This window comes from Kalmanozyma brasiliensis (assembly GCF_000497045.1).
Source record: "Kalmanozyma brasiliensis GHG001 unplaced genomic scaffold PSEUBRA_SCAF9, whole genome shotgun sequence".
Classification (NCBI taxonomy): domain Eukaryota; kingdom Fungi; phylum Basidiomycota; class Ustilaginomycetes; order Ustilaginales; genus Kalmanozyma; species Kalmanozyma brasiliensis.
In genome coordinates this window covers 109,810-126,299 of record NW_015961992.1, presented here as the reverse complement: position 1 = coordinate 126,299, position 16,490 = coordinate 109,810, and the positions used below count along the sequence as shown (strand labels likewise).

The following is a 16,490-nucleotide window of genomic DNA, read 5'->3' as shown; positions in this document are numbered from 1 at the left end:
CGCGGCATCTTCTCGCGGTATCCATACTGTCGGACGGGCTCCGATAGGCTTCAACCGCACAGCACTCTCAACGCATCTGTGAGGAGGAGGGCGACTCAGCTTCACTCTTTGCAATCATGCCTTATCCAGCGACCGTGACGCCGGGCGAAGGCGAAACAGAAACCATCTCTCCCATCCTACCCTCCGCCACCGTCCAATCCTCGCGTCAACTCTCAGTCCCACAACTTCAGCAGCTCGCCTCCCGAGGTGACGCCGGCGCCCAAGTCGACCTGCGAACGCTCGAATCGCAACAGGCCTCCTCCTCCTCCTCGCGCTCCACTCTCTCCGATGGTCCGCGACCAAAGAAGCTCATCCCGCCCAAAGGGTGGTTGCATTTCGTAGCCGGTGGTGCGGGCGGCATGTGCGGGGCCATCATCACCTCTCCCCTCGACGTAGTCAAGACACGGCTTCAGTCGGATCTGTATCGACAACGACCAGCGAAAACACCAGCAGCAGCAACGGGGGTCTTGGCAAATGCGAGACGGCTAGCGTACCATTTTGTGGAAACAGGTTATCTGCTCAAGGAGATTAGCACCACGGAGGGGCCTCGGGCGTTGTTTCGCGGGCTTGGGCCAACGTTGGTCGGCGTCATCCCGGCTAGGTCCATCAACTTTTACACGTATGGCAACGGCAAATCCCTCATCGCAGATCGATTCAATCACGGGAAAGAGACCTCGCTGGTGCATCTCTCTGCAGCGGCGCTCGCGGGAGTGGTCACCGCAACAGCAACCAACCCCATCTGGGTCGTCAAGACACGTCTCCAACTAGACTCACGACAAGCCAACCCACCTGCGAGATCAACTCCGGCGATAGCACGACCAGGAACAGCCCACTTCTCGACCACCGCAATAGCGAAAAGCAAAAAGACCCTCGGTGCGTTTGGCGAACCAGCCTTTTTCCACGCCGCCAAAACCACCGGTTCCAGCATGAACAGTCTCCAGATGACCCTACACATTGTTCGCTCCGAGGGCGTGAAGGGCTTGTACAAGGGGATGAGCGCGAGTTATCTCGGTGTGGCGGAGGGGACGATTCAGTGGGTCTTGTACGAGCGATTGAAGAAGTGGGGTGCGGATACACCGGAAGGCAGCCCGAAGGTGGGTGGCAAGTTGTCGAGTATGGTCGGTGCAGCAGGGGTTGCCAAGTTGGTAGCGAGCCTGATTACGTACCCGCACGAGGTGGTGCGGACGCGGTTGAGACAGCAACCTGCGCCGGGAGAGAGGGCAAAGTATACGGGTCTGGTGCAGACCGTCAAGCTGGTGTATCGGGAGGAAGGTTTGGCAGCGCTCTACGGTGGATTGAGCGCCCATCTGTTAAGAGTCGTGCCCAATGCCGTCGTCATGTTCTCCATCTACGAGTTGACGTTGCGGCTGGCAACTAAGGTCGAGTAGGTGGGAATGCTTGATTAGCAGCGAACATTTGTATTTGTAGGACAGGGCACTCTCATCGCACTTCAGACATCCACACCCCTCATCCTGAACCGTGCAGTTCGTGCGACGGCTATTCTGCGCCATCCCCAGATCTGCCTGCTGACAACTTTGAAAAGTGCTACAACCGCAAAGGGCATGGTATTTCAAAAGCGAAGCAGGCGCATATGTTTGCTGCAGAATGGATCTTGTGCAAGGGTTTTCGCACGACGGATCCTCGCTCTTCGACTTTCTCTTGGCCGAAGCGCTGGGTCTGTCGTTCTTTCCGGGACAACGTGAATCATATTTACTTGCTCAGCATCATCTGTCGTTGCAAGAGTTCGAACAAAGGCAACAGTCAGCAGCGGTCCTTCCATGCATAGTGTAGGTCTGATGCGCAGAACCAGGTGCGGAACTCACCTTGACAAACTCGTCGTAGTTGATCTGGCCATCGCCGTCGACGTCGGCCTCGCGGATCATCTCGTCCACCTCGTTGTCTGAGAGCTTCTCGCCGAGGTTTGTCATGCTGTTCGAGTCCGATGAAACAAATGCATGTAGAGGTCGTGTCAGCTTCTTTCTCGTGCGGTCGATGTGGACCTCCTGCCTGCTCCGTGCAGGAAGCGTCTGCAATGCTGCCATGCAGAGAAGGCGAAAAGCTGCTTCTGTCGTACGTACACATGTCGAAGCTCAGCAGCGCTGATGAACCCATTTCCGTCTTTATCAAACACCTTGAAGGCCTCTTTGATCTCCTCTTCCGAGTCGGTGTCCTTCATCTTGCGCGCCATCATGGTCAGGAATTCGGGGAAATCGATGGTGCCGTTGCCGTCGGCGTCGACCTCGTTGACCATGTCCTGCAGCTCCGCCTCGGTGGGGTTCTGACCCAGGCTGCGCATCACCGTGCCCAGCTCCTTGGTGGTAATGGTTCCATCGCCGTCCTTGTCGAACAGGGAGAAGGCCTCCTTGAACTCGGCGATCTGGTCTTCGGTCAGCTGGTCGGCCATCGTGGAAACGTGTTCTGTGGGGTGGAGAAGAGTCGATGCGTGTGTACCAAGCGAGGGTGATGCGAATCAGGGCGGGTGTGAGAGTCAGTTCGATTGTTCCATCTACGAAGCGATCTGAAGTCGATATTCTTGCATCTTCGCCCTGCACCATCGGCTCAGACCAGCTGACTTCCAGCTCTCTTTCCCCACCTCACATCCGCAACCGCTACACTATGCGATTGATGCGGCTCGCTGCGTAGTCGCAGACGTGTCCATCCGTCCTTCGATCCTTGCAAACCCGCCAGAGTTGACTCCGAGAAGCGAAGAAGTGCCATCAAGCCAGGTCGACCAGTCTCGTTTGCGCGTGGTTCGACCATGATAATGCGTCCGTCGTCGACGCATCTCCAGCTTGCGTACCTACCAAATGTTGTAATATACGACGTGTATAAGTTGAGGATGAGGGTGAGGAAGAAAGAGATAAGATCGCGTCTGTGAGCGAATGAAAGCACCGGCCACCCTTGCTTTCGAAGGCACAGCAGGCTCGGGTTTCAGTTTTGGCCAATTTTGAGCGTTTTGCTGTGCTGTGTTTGTCTGTGACGTTGGCAAGCTGTGCTGCTGCGCTTTTCTCCACTCTCCGCCCTTCACGGAGAGCCGTCCGAGACACGCTTCTCCCAACGCAACACCCTCTGTGACGCGAATTTAGCCGCACATGTGCTGGGAAACCCAGTCAAAGCGCAGGGGCCCTGTCGTCATAGCAGCCCTCGAAATAACACAGCACCGAGGCTGTCAGTGCGCAGACGCTCAAATTTGAGCTTGCTCAGCTGCTTCCGCTTGCCTTCGCCTCTCTGCCATCTGTGGGCATTGCAAGAGGCATAACCCCGCTCCTGCCGCCGGAATCAAGCCGAGTCCGCTAGCGAGGTCCTTGCTTGTCAACAGCAGTGTTTGTGAAGGCAGCCTGACGTATCCACTCACTCACGCTTGCCCGCCCTTGCCGCTCCACTCAGAGACGCGTGAGTGCCTCCAGTGACAGGCCGGCGGAATGCAGACAGCTCTATACCTCAGCTTCATCTTGAACACTCGAGCCTAATACATTCAGACATGACATGTATGCAAATGCAACGTCGTAAGTGACTGCCGAGATCGGAAGAGTTTCTATGGAGTCTTCATGAAGGCAAAGGGATTCCAGGGCAAATGGGGTATCGCAAAAGGTGGGCCAGAGATTGCCTACCTGGACCACGTCCAAGTCACAGGCGTGGTGACACCGCTATTCGACAAGGCCTCCTGGAACTTGTCTGATTCCAGTTCTTCCGACCATTCCTGAGCCAACCGGTACGCGCCACGTCCAAACTTGTCGCCGCCCGTCCAACCCGCTCGATCCGATGGGGTTGTATTGGCGGTCGCTGAGTCGGACGACTCTTCCTCGCCAGCGGGCGGAGGTGTAGACGGGCGCGAAGGCATGCGTTCAGCTCGCAGCAACTTGGCCTGGAATGTGGCGCGGGGCGCGCTGCTGCCACCGGCTCGACTGCCGTTGCCTGCTCGTGATTTGGTTCCGTAAGAGGACGCCGTGCCTACACTGCCACCGCCTTGCCTCGAAGGTGCCACCGAGTTGAACCGAGACGGCATCATCGACGGCGCAAGGAAGGTGGGCGCGGAGGCGGGTTGGTCCGGTGTTTTGAAGCCCTCATTCTCGTCAGCTGAGTCGTCGTCGTCATCCTTGGCCGCCTCCTTGCCTTTCAATGGAGAGCTCCCGCTAGCGAGCCGCGAGGTGGACGAACCTCTGTGAGCTTCCTTGCTAAGAGCATTCTGCATCGCACGACGTCGCGGATCGGTAGCCGCCGTCATGCGCGATGGAGGCGGGCTTGCCATTTCCAACGGGGTCGCATATCCGGATCCTGCTACAGAGCCAGCCGCCGACGGGTTCAGGCTCGACAGGCCTGATCTCCTTGCCGACTTCTTGCCCTTCTTGAGCTTGCGAGTGAGCTGAGCAACCACGTCGCGCGCATCAGCTGCAGCGGCAGCCGCTTCGAGCCTTCGCACTAGCTGATTGGCACGCGCCGAGCGGCGCACGAAGAATTCCATGCCAAGGAGGAGATCGAGCGACATGTACTCGTGACCTTCGTCGCTCCAGATCATCTGAGCTGGCGAGAAGCCTTCGTCCTCGTCGTCGTCGACCACATCGTGCATACGTCTCTCGACGGCCGAGTGCAAACGGCTGCTTCGCGACCTTCGTGTCAATGGCGTCGACTGGAGCATTGCAGGCGAAGCAGTCCCTGAAGGTGCGGCCGAAGGTGCGCTCGACGTCGTCGCCGAGCTCACCGTGTCAAAATTGGAGCAATAGAAACGACTCAACCAGCCGTTCTCGGGGTCGGGCTGTCCCCAAGATTCGGCATCGCCTTTCTTGATCTGGTAGACATCCGCATCTTGACCGTCATCTGGGAAGCGCCACACGAGACCGAAATCGAGTTCCAGCCTGGCAGACTCGGCTCTGGCGCGTGCACGAGCGGCGGCGGCGCCGAAGTCCTCGCGTCGCTGGCGTCCGGCGTTGGCGGGACTAGGAGCACCGCCGTTCGCGGCTTGCGTCTCCGTCTCGTCTTCTTCGTCGCTGCTACCGGAATCGTCGGAGCCATCGTCGTTCCCAGCGGCCGGTGCGGCATTGTTCTGCGCAGCTCCTTCTTCGTCGGATTCAGGCGGCGATACTTGGAAGAGCGAGTGCCAGGTAGAATCAGTATCGAAGCGCAGCGATACATTGTCTTCGTCGTAGCCTTTGAAAGCAAGCGGAATGACGTGCGTCACGGTGCGAGGCTTCGCATTGATGTTGAACGGCTCCCTGGCGCCGGCACGATTGAGGACGTTTAGACGGTACAGGTCCTCGTCCGTCTGCTGTCGCTGAGCGTCGGCAACCTCTTCCTCGGTCAGGGTGCTGGGAAGCTTGCGAGTGACGCGGAGACCAACTCGCCAGTCTCGGTTGGCAAAGTGGATGCCGATGAGGTCGTGTTCGACGGTGTGCTTCCAAGACTTGTTGAGCGCGCGCACTCCGGTGTAGAGAGTGGCAGGATCGCAATACAGGAAAATGTGGCGGAGAAGCTCGTTGGGAAGATCCACATTGACGTGACTGGAAGCTGAGGAGGGATGAGAAGAGGCCGGTGTGGAGACAGAGGTGGAAGCAGAGGCTAAGGAATGACCCGCCGATGCGGAGCGGGCCATGGATAGCGCACTCATCTTGACTGTTGGTGAAGTTGAAGGTGCGAAATGGATAGAGGGCCGGGAGGACTGCTCCGAGTGTGGACGTAGACGAGATTCTGTCTGCTGTGCTGGGGTAGAAGCAAGGATGATATTGCCTTGTCAGATCGGCGGTGGAAGAGACGCCGGCCGTGTCAAGGTGAAGAGTGAATTCCTTGCTGATTGATAGGACAGGCGTGCGTAGACGTTCCTGTCAGCGGGAGAATGGCCGGTGGGTGTGGTCAACCGTCGGGCGATATCGTACAACGAGCTATCGATCGCGATATCGTACGCTGTTCCAGTAGCAAGAAGCGTGGTTGATGGTGGATAGGACACAGGCGTCGACAATCTAGATTGGGAATGCGACAGATTCGGCCAAGCTCAGCCTTGAGTGGCTTGCAGAAGCAGAGATAGCAGCAGAAGCAGCTTGAGCGACTGCAGGAGCACCTCATCTGTCTGGGCGCCGAGGGCAAAAAAAGCGGGAGAGGTCTCAAGCCTGCATGCAAAAGACGCGCCCCTTTCTTTACCCCACACTCGCAAAACGAGAGCTGTGCTCAAGTGCCGAACCATCCACACTTGCTCTCGACTTTTTTTGCGACCAGCTGAGCGCAGCAACGCATTGAGCACCCTTTCTTGACTCTCTGTCTTCATGACAGTTGCAGAGAGCTGGCTTTCTTTGCAGCTCCCTGACAAAATGCTCCTGTCTGACGAATGTCTCATTGCGGACACGTCCTCGGGTCGCATGTTCATACTTAGGCATTGGCAGCCGCACTCCACAATTGGCAGGCTGCATTACCAAGCAGGCTACGCTAGGCCAGGCCAGGCCAATGGTGGAACCTGTCCTGAGGAGGAGCCAGCAATTGGCAGCAGGCGTGTCGAGACTCAGAGAGGCTGGTTGAGGAGGCGAAATTGCCTTGTCTGCAATGTCAGCTGAGCCTCGCAGACGCGACCATTCGGTTGCAGACTCGCCTCTTTGGTCGTGGCCTAATCCGCCTGACGCTCAGCTGCCTGGCTTTGGAGCAGAGGCGGCGAAGGCGTGACTGGCCTTATCATCATCCTGCAGGGTTCATGCAGTCTACCCCGCATTTTGAGCTCTTTCGCCCACAAGCTCACAAGCCAAAAAAAAAACCCCAACTCCAACGTTCTCGGCCGAAAGAGATTCCAACCATCCAAGCACCGTCGTCCTCTGGCCTCGCGGACCTTCACCCTTCACCGACAGCAGATGAAGCTCACATGACGAAGAAGATAATTTACTGAGCTGGGTGCCGACAATCGATGCAGAATCATTACAGAGGCAGAACGTAGAGCTCAACGGCTCGGATCACGATGGTCACCTGACGATCGAGTCAGCTCTTGCGAGGCGCGACCTCGCGAAGTGCTCGGATCGAAATCGTTAAGAAGCTCGAAGATCGTGCGGAAGGGAGCTTCGACGCCTTGTCCCATTACAGCACCTCGGCGCTCGAGCCACCACGTGATCCTCGTGACCCGTCTGAGATACTTCGAGGGTATCAGGCCTGCACTCAGCAGGAGGGAAGCGAGTTATGAGGTTGTCGGAGTGCGCGCCGACGGGGGCGCTGTCGAGTCCATGCTGACCTTCCGACGGGCCGACTTTCTTATGCTCTCTTAGACATACGCAATCACAAGTCTCGTGGGCCCGTTGGATGAGTCGAAATTGGCATTTGCATGCATCTCGCCGTGGCAGAACCCTCAAAAGTTGAGCCGTATCGCAGGTCAACACGGTTGGTCTCGGAAGAGCAGAACCGGCTGGCTGGGTGATTTCGGCAAGCGCGCGCTTGTTTTTCGGAAATGCCAAGGCATGACGTGAAGCTCGAAACAGCGAAGTTCGACCGATGCCGCGCTGCCTCTCGCGATAACAAGGTTCGTTTCGAGCCCTGCAAGTGCCCGTGTGCAGACAAGAGTCGGCAGATCCGCCGAATCGACTGACAGCGCTGCACATTGCATCTTGCGGTTGTGGCTTTCGTTCAGTCAATGGCTGAGTCGCTGTAAACGACCCCGATCACAGTGTTCGGAGTCATGCCGACTCAGGTTCCAAGGCCATCGAGACGGATGGTCGCGACATCCGAGCGGCCCATCCAAGCCGGCTTCATCATCGGGACCACGGAGATGCTCAAAAACAATACGGACACTGACTGGCTCGCCTATATGAAAATATCTTGTCTCTTCCGTCATGAAGGCTCGAGACAATGAAACGCTGCAGCATTGTGACGTTTGCGACCGGTAGATCTTCCACATGCAGATCGTGAAAAATTCTCCGAAAAGCGGCGAATTTTTTCCCTCACTGTTCGAATTCCGCCTGCATGATCCCTCTTCTGACGTTTGCACCCTGTCCAAGACTCCTCGCCTAAACGCAAGCTTGGGCGACGAGCAGCGCACTCTTTCTAGGAAGCGCTCGCAAGTCTCTTATTTTGCGCTGACGATGTTCAGAACGGGCCCACCGAGCAAAGAAGTTTGCATAGGCTTTCGGCGTCGCTCTGACTTTCTTGCTTTCGGACGTTGCGCTGGCTTTGACTTGAGCCCACCTCGCAGAAAAAAGATCGAAGCTCATTGGCCATGTTCTGCGCTCGGACTTAGCCAGCGGAAGGGCCGATACAAGCTTTGGCGCAGCGCTTGCTTTGACCAAGCATCTTGCATTCGACTTGGCGTGGACTTCAATCCTCCGGTCACCCTTGCCGCGTTGTCACAAGATCGCCCTTGCGCAAGTCAGACCGCCAGGGTCCGAGAAAGTGGATGATGTGACAGAGGAAAAAGTCTTTCGGCTAGTTGGCGCCACACCTTCAGAGCGGCGAAAGCTCGGTCTGAAGATGAAACCCACTTAGCCGAATTGTTTCTTCATTCCTCCTGATAAGTTGTCTCTGACGTCTTGGTCAGCTCTTGCAATAGGCTGTCATTTCATCCAGCTGCGTCAACTTAAGTTCATCAGACTCTTCTTCTTTGATCGTCACTTGACGATGGCCGTTTGACCGAGGTCGCTGCGCAGGCCGTTGTGAAGACCTGCGTGGCTCTGCGCACGTCTAATTCGAGCGGTGCTTCTCGTTCTGCAGCCAGTCAGGAGTGAGCCCCCCTTTCATTGCCCCTCAGCATGAAAGGCCCACACTACACTGCGCCAGCAATACCGGCCAATTCCATCTTTGATTGGCCCATCCCCGTGGGCTTCCGTGGCAAATGGTTTCGTCGATGGCTGCGCGACGCACACTTGACTTATGAAGGCGGGAGCCTCCGGGGCATGGCTCAAGCGAATCAATCAACACACATTTTGGCCCCACAGTGACACCGATGAGAAGAAAGGAGGGGAAAGGAGAAGAGATGCAAATGGGCCGGAGAAGAAGCGCAGAGTCAGCGGCGTTCGAGTGTGTCAAGGCAAGCAAGCGCGGCGCCGCTGCCTCTGTTCCGCCTGCCCATCTACCGGCCCGTCCGAATGGGTCATGAGATCGCCTTTGTCTCGTCATTGACTACATAAACAAGCCAGACCCCTCTGACTCCTTCTTGCCTCCCCCCTCCATCCGACACGCCTGGTCTTGATCGAAAACTCCATCAATTGCGTCCGCGCCACGCTTCCAGCCTGACTTGGCTCCCGTCGTCCCCTCCTCCCCACTACTATTCGGGCGTAGCCCAACATCTTCGGCAAGATGGTCCTCAAGGCTACTTCTATCCACACCAACTTCCTTTCGAGCGGCGAGCAGTACACCACCGACGACGCCTCCTCCTCTGCAACACCAGCGCAGACCCAGGACGATGCTCAGGTTGCTCCTTCTCGCCCAACTCAGTCCCGCAAGAACAGCCTTTGGAGCCGCAAGAGCAGAGAGCAGCCTCGCAAGGAAGCAGCTGTACCCGAGGGCGCCAAGGATGACAACATCATTCTCGTCGTTTGGGATGGTGACCAGGACCCCGAGAACCCCATGAACTGGTCCATCGGTCGCAAATGGCTCACTACCGCCTTGCTCTGCTCCATGTGCCTCTTCATCGGTCTCGCCACCGCCGCCTTCTCGGTCGGTATCGGTCCCATGGCTCAGGAGCTTGGTGTCTCCAACGAGGTCGGCCAAGTCGGCATGCTCCTTTTCAACGGTGCTTTCTCCATCGTCCCGCTCTTCCTTGGCCCTCTTTCCGAGTTCGTCGGCCGCAACCCTATCTACCTGGGATGCTACGCGCTCTTCACCGTCTGGTTCATCCCTCTCGCTTTGGCCAAGAACATCCAGACCGTTCTCGTAGCTCGATTCCTCAGTGGCGCATTCGGTGCTGCGGGCACCACCATCATCCCTGGAACCCTCGCCGACATCTGGAAGACTAGGGACCGCGGTCTTCCTGTCGCTCTCTTCTCCCTCGTCGCTGTGGCCGGTACCGTCGGTGCTCCTCTCTACTGTGGCTACATTCTGCAGGAGAAGGGATGGCGATGGATTCAGTGGGTTCAGCTCATCGTCAACGGTGCCGTCGTGATCCTCGAGTTCCTGCTCCTTCGTGAGACTCGTGGCTCGGTCATCCTCGCTCGTAGGGCTCAGAGGCTGCGAAAGGAGACCGGCGACCAGCGGTACCGTGCTCCGTCCGAGCTTGAGGCTCCTTCGCTCAAGGCGCTGCTACACGCTTCGACCACGCGAGCTGCTCTCTTGCTCGTCTCGGAACCTGTCGTCTTCTGCTTCTCGCTGTACATCGCCTACGCCTGGGCGCTGATCTTTGCCTTTTTCGCCGCCATCCCCATCGTCTTCCAGGAGATCCACGGCTGGGGTGTTGGCAACGGTGGCCTCGCCTACATCGGTCCTCTGATCGCCTGCTTCCTCGCCTTCGGTCTCTCTTTCCACGGCAAGTACCTTTACGACCGCGCCCAGGCACGCAACGGCGGCGTCGCTGTCCCCGAAGCTCGTCTCTACTATGCCGCAGTCGGTGGCATCTTGGCCACCATCGGCATGTTCATCTTCGCCTTCACTTCGTACCAGCACGTTCACTGGATCGCCCCCGAGATCGCCCTCGTGCCCCTCGTCATGGGTATCTACCAGATCTTTGAGGCCATCCAGAACTATCTCGCCGATGCGTACGGTTCCGAATACGGCGCTTCCGCGATCTCGGCGCAGGGCTTCGTGCGCAACGCGCTCGCTGCATCGTTCCCGCTCTTCTCGACCCAGATGTTCCACAACCTCACCGTGCCTTACGCAGGATTGCTACTGGCTTGTCTGCTTGCGCTGGCGGTGCCCCTGCCGTTCGTGCTTATCAAGTACGGTGCTCAGATCCGCGCTAGGTCGAAGTACGCCGCTTCGGACGACACGGAGGATGGTGGACCCGTGATCGGCGCTCGACGGGGTGATGTCGAGAACAAGGTGGGGATGAGCAACTCGATGTCTTCGGTGGACACGACGCGCGTGCACACGCCGATCAAGGGCATGGAGGATGCCGAAAAGGCCGGCGCGAAGGGTGAGAAGGTCGAGACTGCGGATGGTCAGGCTTAGAGTCCTGCCCTCTTCAGAGCATCAAGGTGACCTCCATTGAGATTCCCTTCACACTTGCATCTTTCCAACAACCAGAATGATACCTCGCGCAGCCCTTGCTGTCGCCACCTCATCCCATGTCACTTTCATTATGCTTCGTCTTTGCACTCTGCGTCGCGTGGCTCTCAAACGCATCACTTTTGTCTTGTACTATAACTCAATCTCCCGAAGGTAATCCTTCGTTCACAGTCTTCTCGTCTCCCGGCTAAGCACTCGACTGCATGAGATATTTGAAGTCATTACTGTGCAAGTCGTCAAAGGCTACTTGATCCTCCAAGTGAACAAGAAGCCTGTAAACGCGGCGAGCCCGACGAACCAGAAGCCCAAATGGTAATTGAACGGCCAATCGTGGCTCTCCACTCCGCCCTCGATGCCCTTCGCCCAGACCAGACCACCCACGATCGGACCGACGAACCTGGCAGCACTACTCGTTGTCTGGGCCAACCCGTTCGCCAGTGGCGTGAGATGCGGCGGTGTCATCGCATTGATCAGCACGCTTACCGCCGTAAACGCACATACGTTCGCTAACCACCTCATGCTAGCAAACAGAATCATCCCGCCCATAACAAACCCGTCCGTCTGCGGATGCAGCATCCCGCGCAACAACGGAAAGAGCGTATAGCAAGGCAGGTAGATCGCCGTTCCCAAGCGCAACATGGCCAAATGCGAAAGGGGTCCTTGAGGAGGCCCCACGCGGGGGTAGAAGACGAACTGAAAGATCAACTGGCAGAATGCCATAGCTGAGATGAGCTGTGCGTAGTGCGATGCGGTGAGTCCCAACCCACCGGAGGGTTCAGGGGTGACCAGGAAGGCCATGAACACTTGATCGAAGGTGGAGGAGTGGAAGGCCATGAGACCGTAGTGCGCGATGATGGCCGTGGGGAGGAGGGTGAAGAGCGATGGTGTGGGGGTGGGGAATGCCATGGATTGACGTTGGGAGGCGGGAGACCCGGCGGTGGAGCGACGTGGGGTGGGAACGGAGAGAGAGGCCCGGTTGGAGGAGGATTCCGGAATCCCGGCGAGGGTTGGATCCCACGCACTGTCCGATCGTCCCCCACCCCCGCCCCCGAGGGGACCGTCGATGGAGGGAGAGAGCGGGTTGTACGCCGGATTCTGCAGAGGACTCTCGATGCCCGTGTTGGCGTACAGACTCGGCACGCGCGCCGTCGCACTCGACCTCCTCATCGACCGCGGCCGCGATGACGCATACGACCGCGCAGCAGTCGACAGTTTACGCTGGGCAAAGTTCAACGGTGGCAAATGCCTCGGCGATAGGAGGGAGGATCGTTCGTGCGGATCCTGCTCCTCCTCCTCCTCGTCTTCTTCATCAATCGAGTTCTCCGCTAGCGAATCTTCAGCACTCTCCCCCGCATACGAGTCGTTCTCCAAATCATCATCGTCTTCGAAGACATCCTCGTACGCCTCGTCCCCATTGATCGCAGCCGCAACCCACAGATCCGAGATGGTAAACACCGAATCGTCCTGCGCGAGCAAGAAGCGTTGGGCAAAGCTCAACCCGGGTCGCTGACCGATCTGCTCGAAATCCGGCGCGTACTGGTTGGTCGACGAGAACGAGTTTCGGCCCGCCGTCCTGCTCTGCGCGAACGACTCTGCTCTCACCGCTGAGCCGTGCCGATCCGTCGCGGTGGTGCCCGTTTGCGCCTGCGATCGGGACAGATGCCCATCGTAGCCGTACGCAGAACCAACACCGAGGATCGCACGCTGTCGTTCTTCGGTGCGCGAAAAGAGGCGGTTTCGGCGAGGAGCGTGGTCAGCGCGGGAGAAGCCCGAGTCGTTGATGGTGGTGTTGTTGTGCGTGATGATGGTTCCACCCTCGGAGGGGACGGGTGAAGGTGGGCCACCGGTCTCGTAGTCGACCTGCTGTGTGAAGGTGCGTTGGAGTCGACCGGGTGTTCCGCCTTGGCTGGCACGGCTGATGTCTGGGGTCGAGGTGCCGCTCGTGCTGGCTTGGGTGGCGTTGCCGAAGTTGCGCGAGAGGCTTAGATCGGATTCTCCGGCAGTGGTGCTGCGTGCGCCGCCAAAGTAGCCAGAGATGCGTTGGCCTGCGGAACGACCGAAGCTGCCAACTTGGTTCGCAGCGCGTTCGATGTCGCCCTTCTCCGGGAGCGCGATGGCGCCTGTGCGCGGACCGCCATCGTGGCCGATGAAGAGGGTGAGGAACGAGCCGACCAGCGTGAATGATGCAGCGACCAGACAGGGCAGCAAATAGGGATAATTGGAGAAGAGCTCACTGCTGCCAAAGATGCCAGGGAGCTTCTGGACGGGATGCTCGAGGACACCGCCCAAGATGGGACCGATGATACCGCCCATTCCCCAGCAGAAGCCCATGAGCGCGTAGGCGCGACCCTCGTTGGTCTCATCGGTGATGTCACGGATGGCACCTTTTGCGACCCCGACGGCGCCATTGAAGAAACCCTGAGCGAGACGGATGAAGATGGCCGTCCCGAGGTTCTGCGAGGTGCCGAAGAGCATCATGGTGATGGCGTTGCCGAGGAGGGAGATGGCGAGCACGAAGCGACGCCCACGCTTGTCGGCCACCGAGGCCCACATGAGCGAGGTGAGGAACTGAGCGAAGAAGAAGCTGGCAGAGACAATACCCGCCCAAAAACCCACGTCCGCTTCGCCGCCGACGCCAAAGTCTTCGATCATGAAGAAGAGGAAAGGACCGGCGACACCGGCCGAGCTGAACTCGCCAAAGCAGACGAGGCAGAGCACGATGAAGGGCAGCGCTGGGATGGGGTTGGAGAACGGATCCGACTTGCCGGTGGGCAGCATGCGAGGGATGGAAGGTGCTTCCGCTGAGGCAATGAGCGCGTCGATGTCGATAGTGCCGTCGTCGTCACCGTCGGCGCCACCCGCTGGGCCACCGGTGGTGTGAACTCGACGCAAATTTCTGCCACCAGCATCGCTGCCTGCGACGGATAGCTTGCGCGGAAAGACGCCCATAGAAGCGCGTTGGAGGAAGTTTTGCCTCTGCTGGACGCTGGGCGCTCGTCGCTTGAACGACATTCCTCTAGGCTGGCCTTGGCGCTGGGAGGAGGCAGCGACGCTAGGACTCATGCTGGGAGCTCTTGCACGAGCAGCGTTGGATGCATCGTCTCGATTTGGTGTGAGTAGATCGGTGCTGGTGCCTTGATAAGGGGAGGGTGGCAGATTGATCCTGCCGGGACCCGAGGCGCGATAGCCCGCACGCGCGGTGTTCTGCGAGTCTGTCGATGACGATCCGGCACCGGATCCGGCCCCATAGTTCTTCGCCATGTCTCCGGGCGATGCAGGTCTGCGCAGAGGATCTGGCGATGCTCTCCTGTCGATGCTGGACGAGGCGGAGGCGAGCTGCCTTGGCGAGGCGCCGGGTTTTGTAGGCGAGTTGTCGCGCGATGGACGAGGAGAAGGATGGAGCTGGTCAGCGAACTGGATAGCTCGCGGACTACGAGGAGGGTCTGTGGGTGTGGGAGGGGCGCGGAGGGGGTCTTTGTCCGCCATGGTGTCGTTTCCACCAGCAACGTCACAAGACGTCGCCACTGCTAGGTGCCGCTATGAAAGCGCCAATCAAAATTGCCCTAGGCCCAGGCAGCGTGCAAAGGGATCGAGCTGCGTGACGATCTGAGCTTTTGGCGACCAATCAATGGGACGAGCTGCGTGGGCGCGTTGCCACTGACACGCTTGACAGCAATTGTGATGTGGGATGAAAGTGAAGGAAGGACGAAGGGTGTGTGCCAACGACGCTGGGTGCAAGGAAACAAGGGTTCGAGGCCTCGGCTGGGGGCCAGTTGGCAGCAAGCGACCTGTGTGACCAAAAAATGCAGCACGACGGAATGAAGTGGCTCGCAACCAAAAGCCTGCAGCTGCAACACAGATGGGATCGGCGCGCTGCTGCTCCTGCATCTGTGCTGTCATCCAGCCTGTCCTGAAATTTGTCCAGCGCGCTGGGCTTACAACCTTTTCCCACGCCTCGCGACCGAGTTAGCTTTCGGAAATTCGCCTTGGAAGCGTGTGAGGCCAGCTCGGCGACAAGCGCGCGTGTGGCTGACGGTGACGAGCAAAAGAGAGCCGAGCGGAGCTGACTTGGGATGTCGAGCGCGGAGAAGCCGAGCCGCTTCCCTGGGCCGTCAAGCTGCTGTTGTTGTTTCTGCCTTAGACCCTGTCTCGCTGTTTGCGCCCATCTCTTGCCAGACAACATGATCCGGATGCTCAGTCGTAGACCGAGAGCCAAGCACTCGACTTCAGCACTCATCACGTCACAAGCAAGTCGAAAGCCGAGTACTTCTTATCAGCTCACTCAGTCGATGGCTCGAGCCGACGCTCATTTTCGCATCTTCACGACGGCCGAGCCAATCGTGGCACTTCTCTTCTTAGTTCATAGCCATCATTCCTGAGTCTAATCTCTCTTCTCGCAATCATCTGCGGCCATAGAATCTTGAAAGCACCGCATCCCGTCCGATCTGCGAAGTTAAGCAAGAGATCGCCTAGTCAGTACTGCGGTGGGGGACCACGCGGGAATCCTAGGTGCTGCAGTTCTCTCTTTTTGGCTCGCTCCATTTTTCGTCTCTGTTAGGTTCATGCTGTCGCAGGCGCGTGTCTCGAGACGTGTCTCTTGAGAAGGTTTGGGTTGGCATGTCATGTGGAGCAAAACGCCTCTCGACGCGAGTCCACGCCCCTTTACGCGCTCGTGTGGGAGGGTTTCAAGTCGAGAGGAATTTCCACAACTTAGCCGACGCGAAGGCGATTTCACCATCTACGAGTCTGGTGCATGTCTCAAAGCTCACGACGTGTAGAGCAGTCAGCGGCTCAGTTTGCCGAGTCGCGATCGATCCAACCGCTCCTCCTTCATCCATTCCATTTTCATTCATCGTCAACAACGCTTGCTTTCCTCTACACCACCATCCACGTCCTTTGAGGCCCCGCCTTCGCCCTTTCAGTCCCGTCGCAACTCGCCTATCCATTTCGCATATCGTCATCCGCCAAAATCGCATCTGCATAGCATCTTCGATGCGATCCTCAGCTTCACCTCAACACCACTCCGAAGCTCATCCACCTTCACAGCTTGTTTTGACCCATTTCAGCACGCTTCCATCATCGCTTTGAGCGCTCTTTCCACACCCTCTCTCCGTGACCACGCGACATCCCCACTGCGCCCTTCCAGCTCATAGCCAACGCCTTTTCATTACCCTTGGCTCAGTCAGAACTGCCACATCCAAGGCATACAGTCGCTCAGTACGGCTCCTTCTCGTCTCACCTCCTCACCATCCGCCGATGAGAATACTTTGAGTTGCCTGGACCCGACACCGCTCTGCTGTCACCACGACCGGACCGACATCCATCACATCCCACGATCG

General features: G+C 58.1%; 5 protein-coding genes across 5 annotated transcripts; 2 read left to right on the top strand and 3 right to left on the bottom strand.

Moving 5' to 3' along the window:
• Positions 1 to 116: 116 nt before the first annotated feature.
• Positions 117 to 1,427, top strand: PSEUBRA_006248 (Mitochondrial substrate/solute carrier; the record flags this gene model as incomplete). The annotated part of the gene is made up of 1 exon (XM_059465787.1): positions 117 to 1,427. The coding sequence occupies one exon, from the start codon at positions 117 to 119 to the stop codon at positions 1,425 to 1,427; it is 1,311 nt and encodes a 436-aa protein (XP_059321757.1).
• A 322-nt stretch (positions 1,428 to 1,749) lies between these two features.
• On the bottom strand, positions 1,750 to 2,443 carry PSEUBRA_006247 (EF-hand domain pair; the record flags this gene model as incomplete). The annotated part of the gene is made up of 3 exons (XM_016439584.1): positions 1,750 to 1,767; positions 1,863 to 1,968; positions 2,118 to 2,443. 3 exons carry the CDS (start codon positions 2,441 to 2,443, stop codon positions 1,750 to 1,752), a joined length of 450 nt encoding a protein of 149 aa, XP_016289495.1.
• Positions 2,444 to 3,646: 1,203 nt separating this feature from the next.
• On the bottom strand, positions 3,647 to 5,641 carry PSEUBRA_006246 (F-box domain protein; the record flags this gene model as incomplete). The annotated part of the gene is made up of 1 exon (XM_016439572.1): positions 3,647 to 5,641. One exon carries the CDS (start codon positions 5,639 to 5,641, stop codon positions 3,647 to 3,649), a length of 1,995 nt encoding a protein of 664 aa, XP_016289494.1.
• Positions 5,642 to 9,288: 3,647 nt separating this feature from the next.
• PSEUBRA_006245 (Major facilitator superfamily) lies at positions 9,289 to 11,094 on the top strand (the record flags this gene model as incomplete). The annotated part of the gene is made up of 1 exon (XM_016439586.1): positions 9,289 to 11,094. The coding sequence occupies one exon, from the start codon at positions 9,289 to 9,291 to the stop codon at positions 11,092 to 11,094; it is 1,806 nt and encodes a 601-aa protein (XP_016289493.1).
• A 300-nt stretch (positions 11,095 to 11,394) lies between these two features.
• PSEUBRA_006244 (Major facilitator superfamily) lies at positions 11,395 to 14,637 on the bottom strand (the record flags this gene model as incomplete). The annotated part of the gene is made up of 1 exon (XM_016439579.2): positions 11,395 to 14,637. The coding sequence occupies one exon, from the start codon at positions 14,635 to 14,637 to the stop codon at positions 11,395 to 11,397; it is 3,243 nt and encodes a 1,080-aa protein (XP_016289492.2).
• Between the last annotated feature and the right edge of the window lie 1,853 nt (positions 14,638 to 16,490).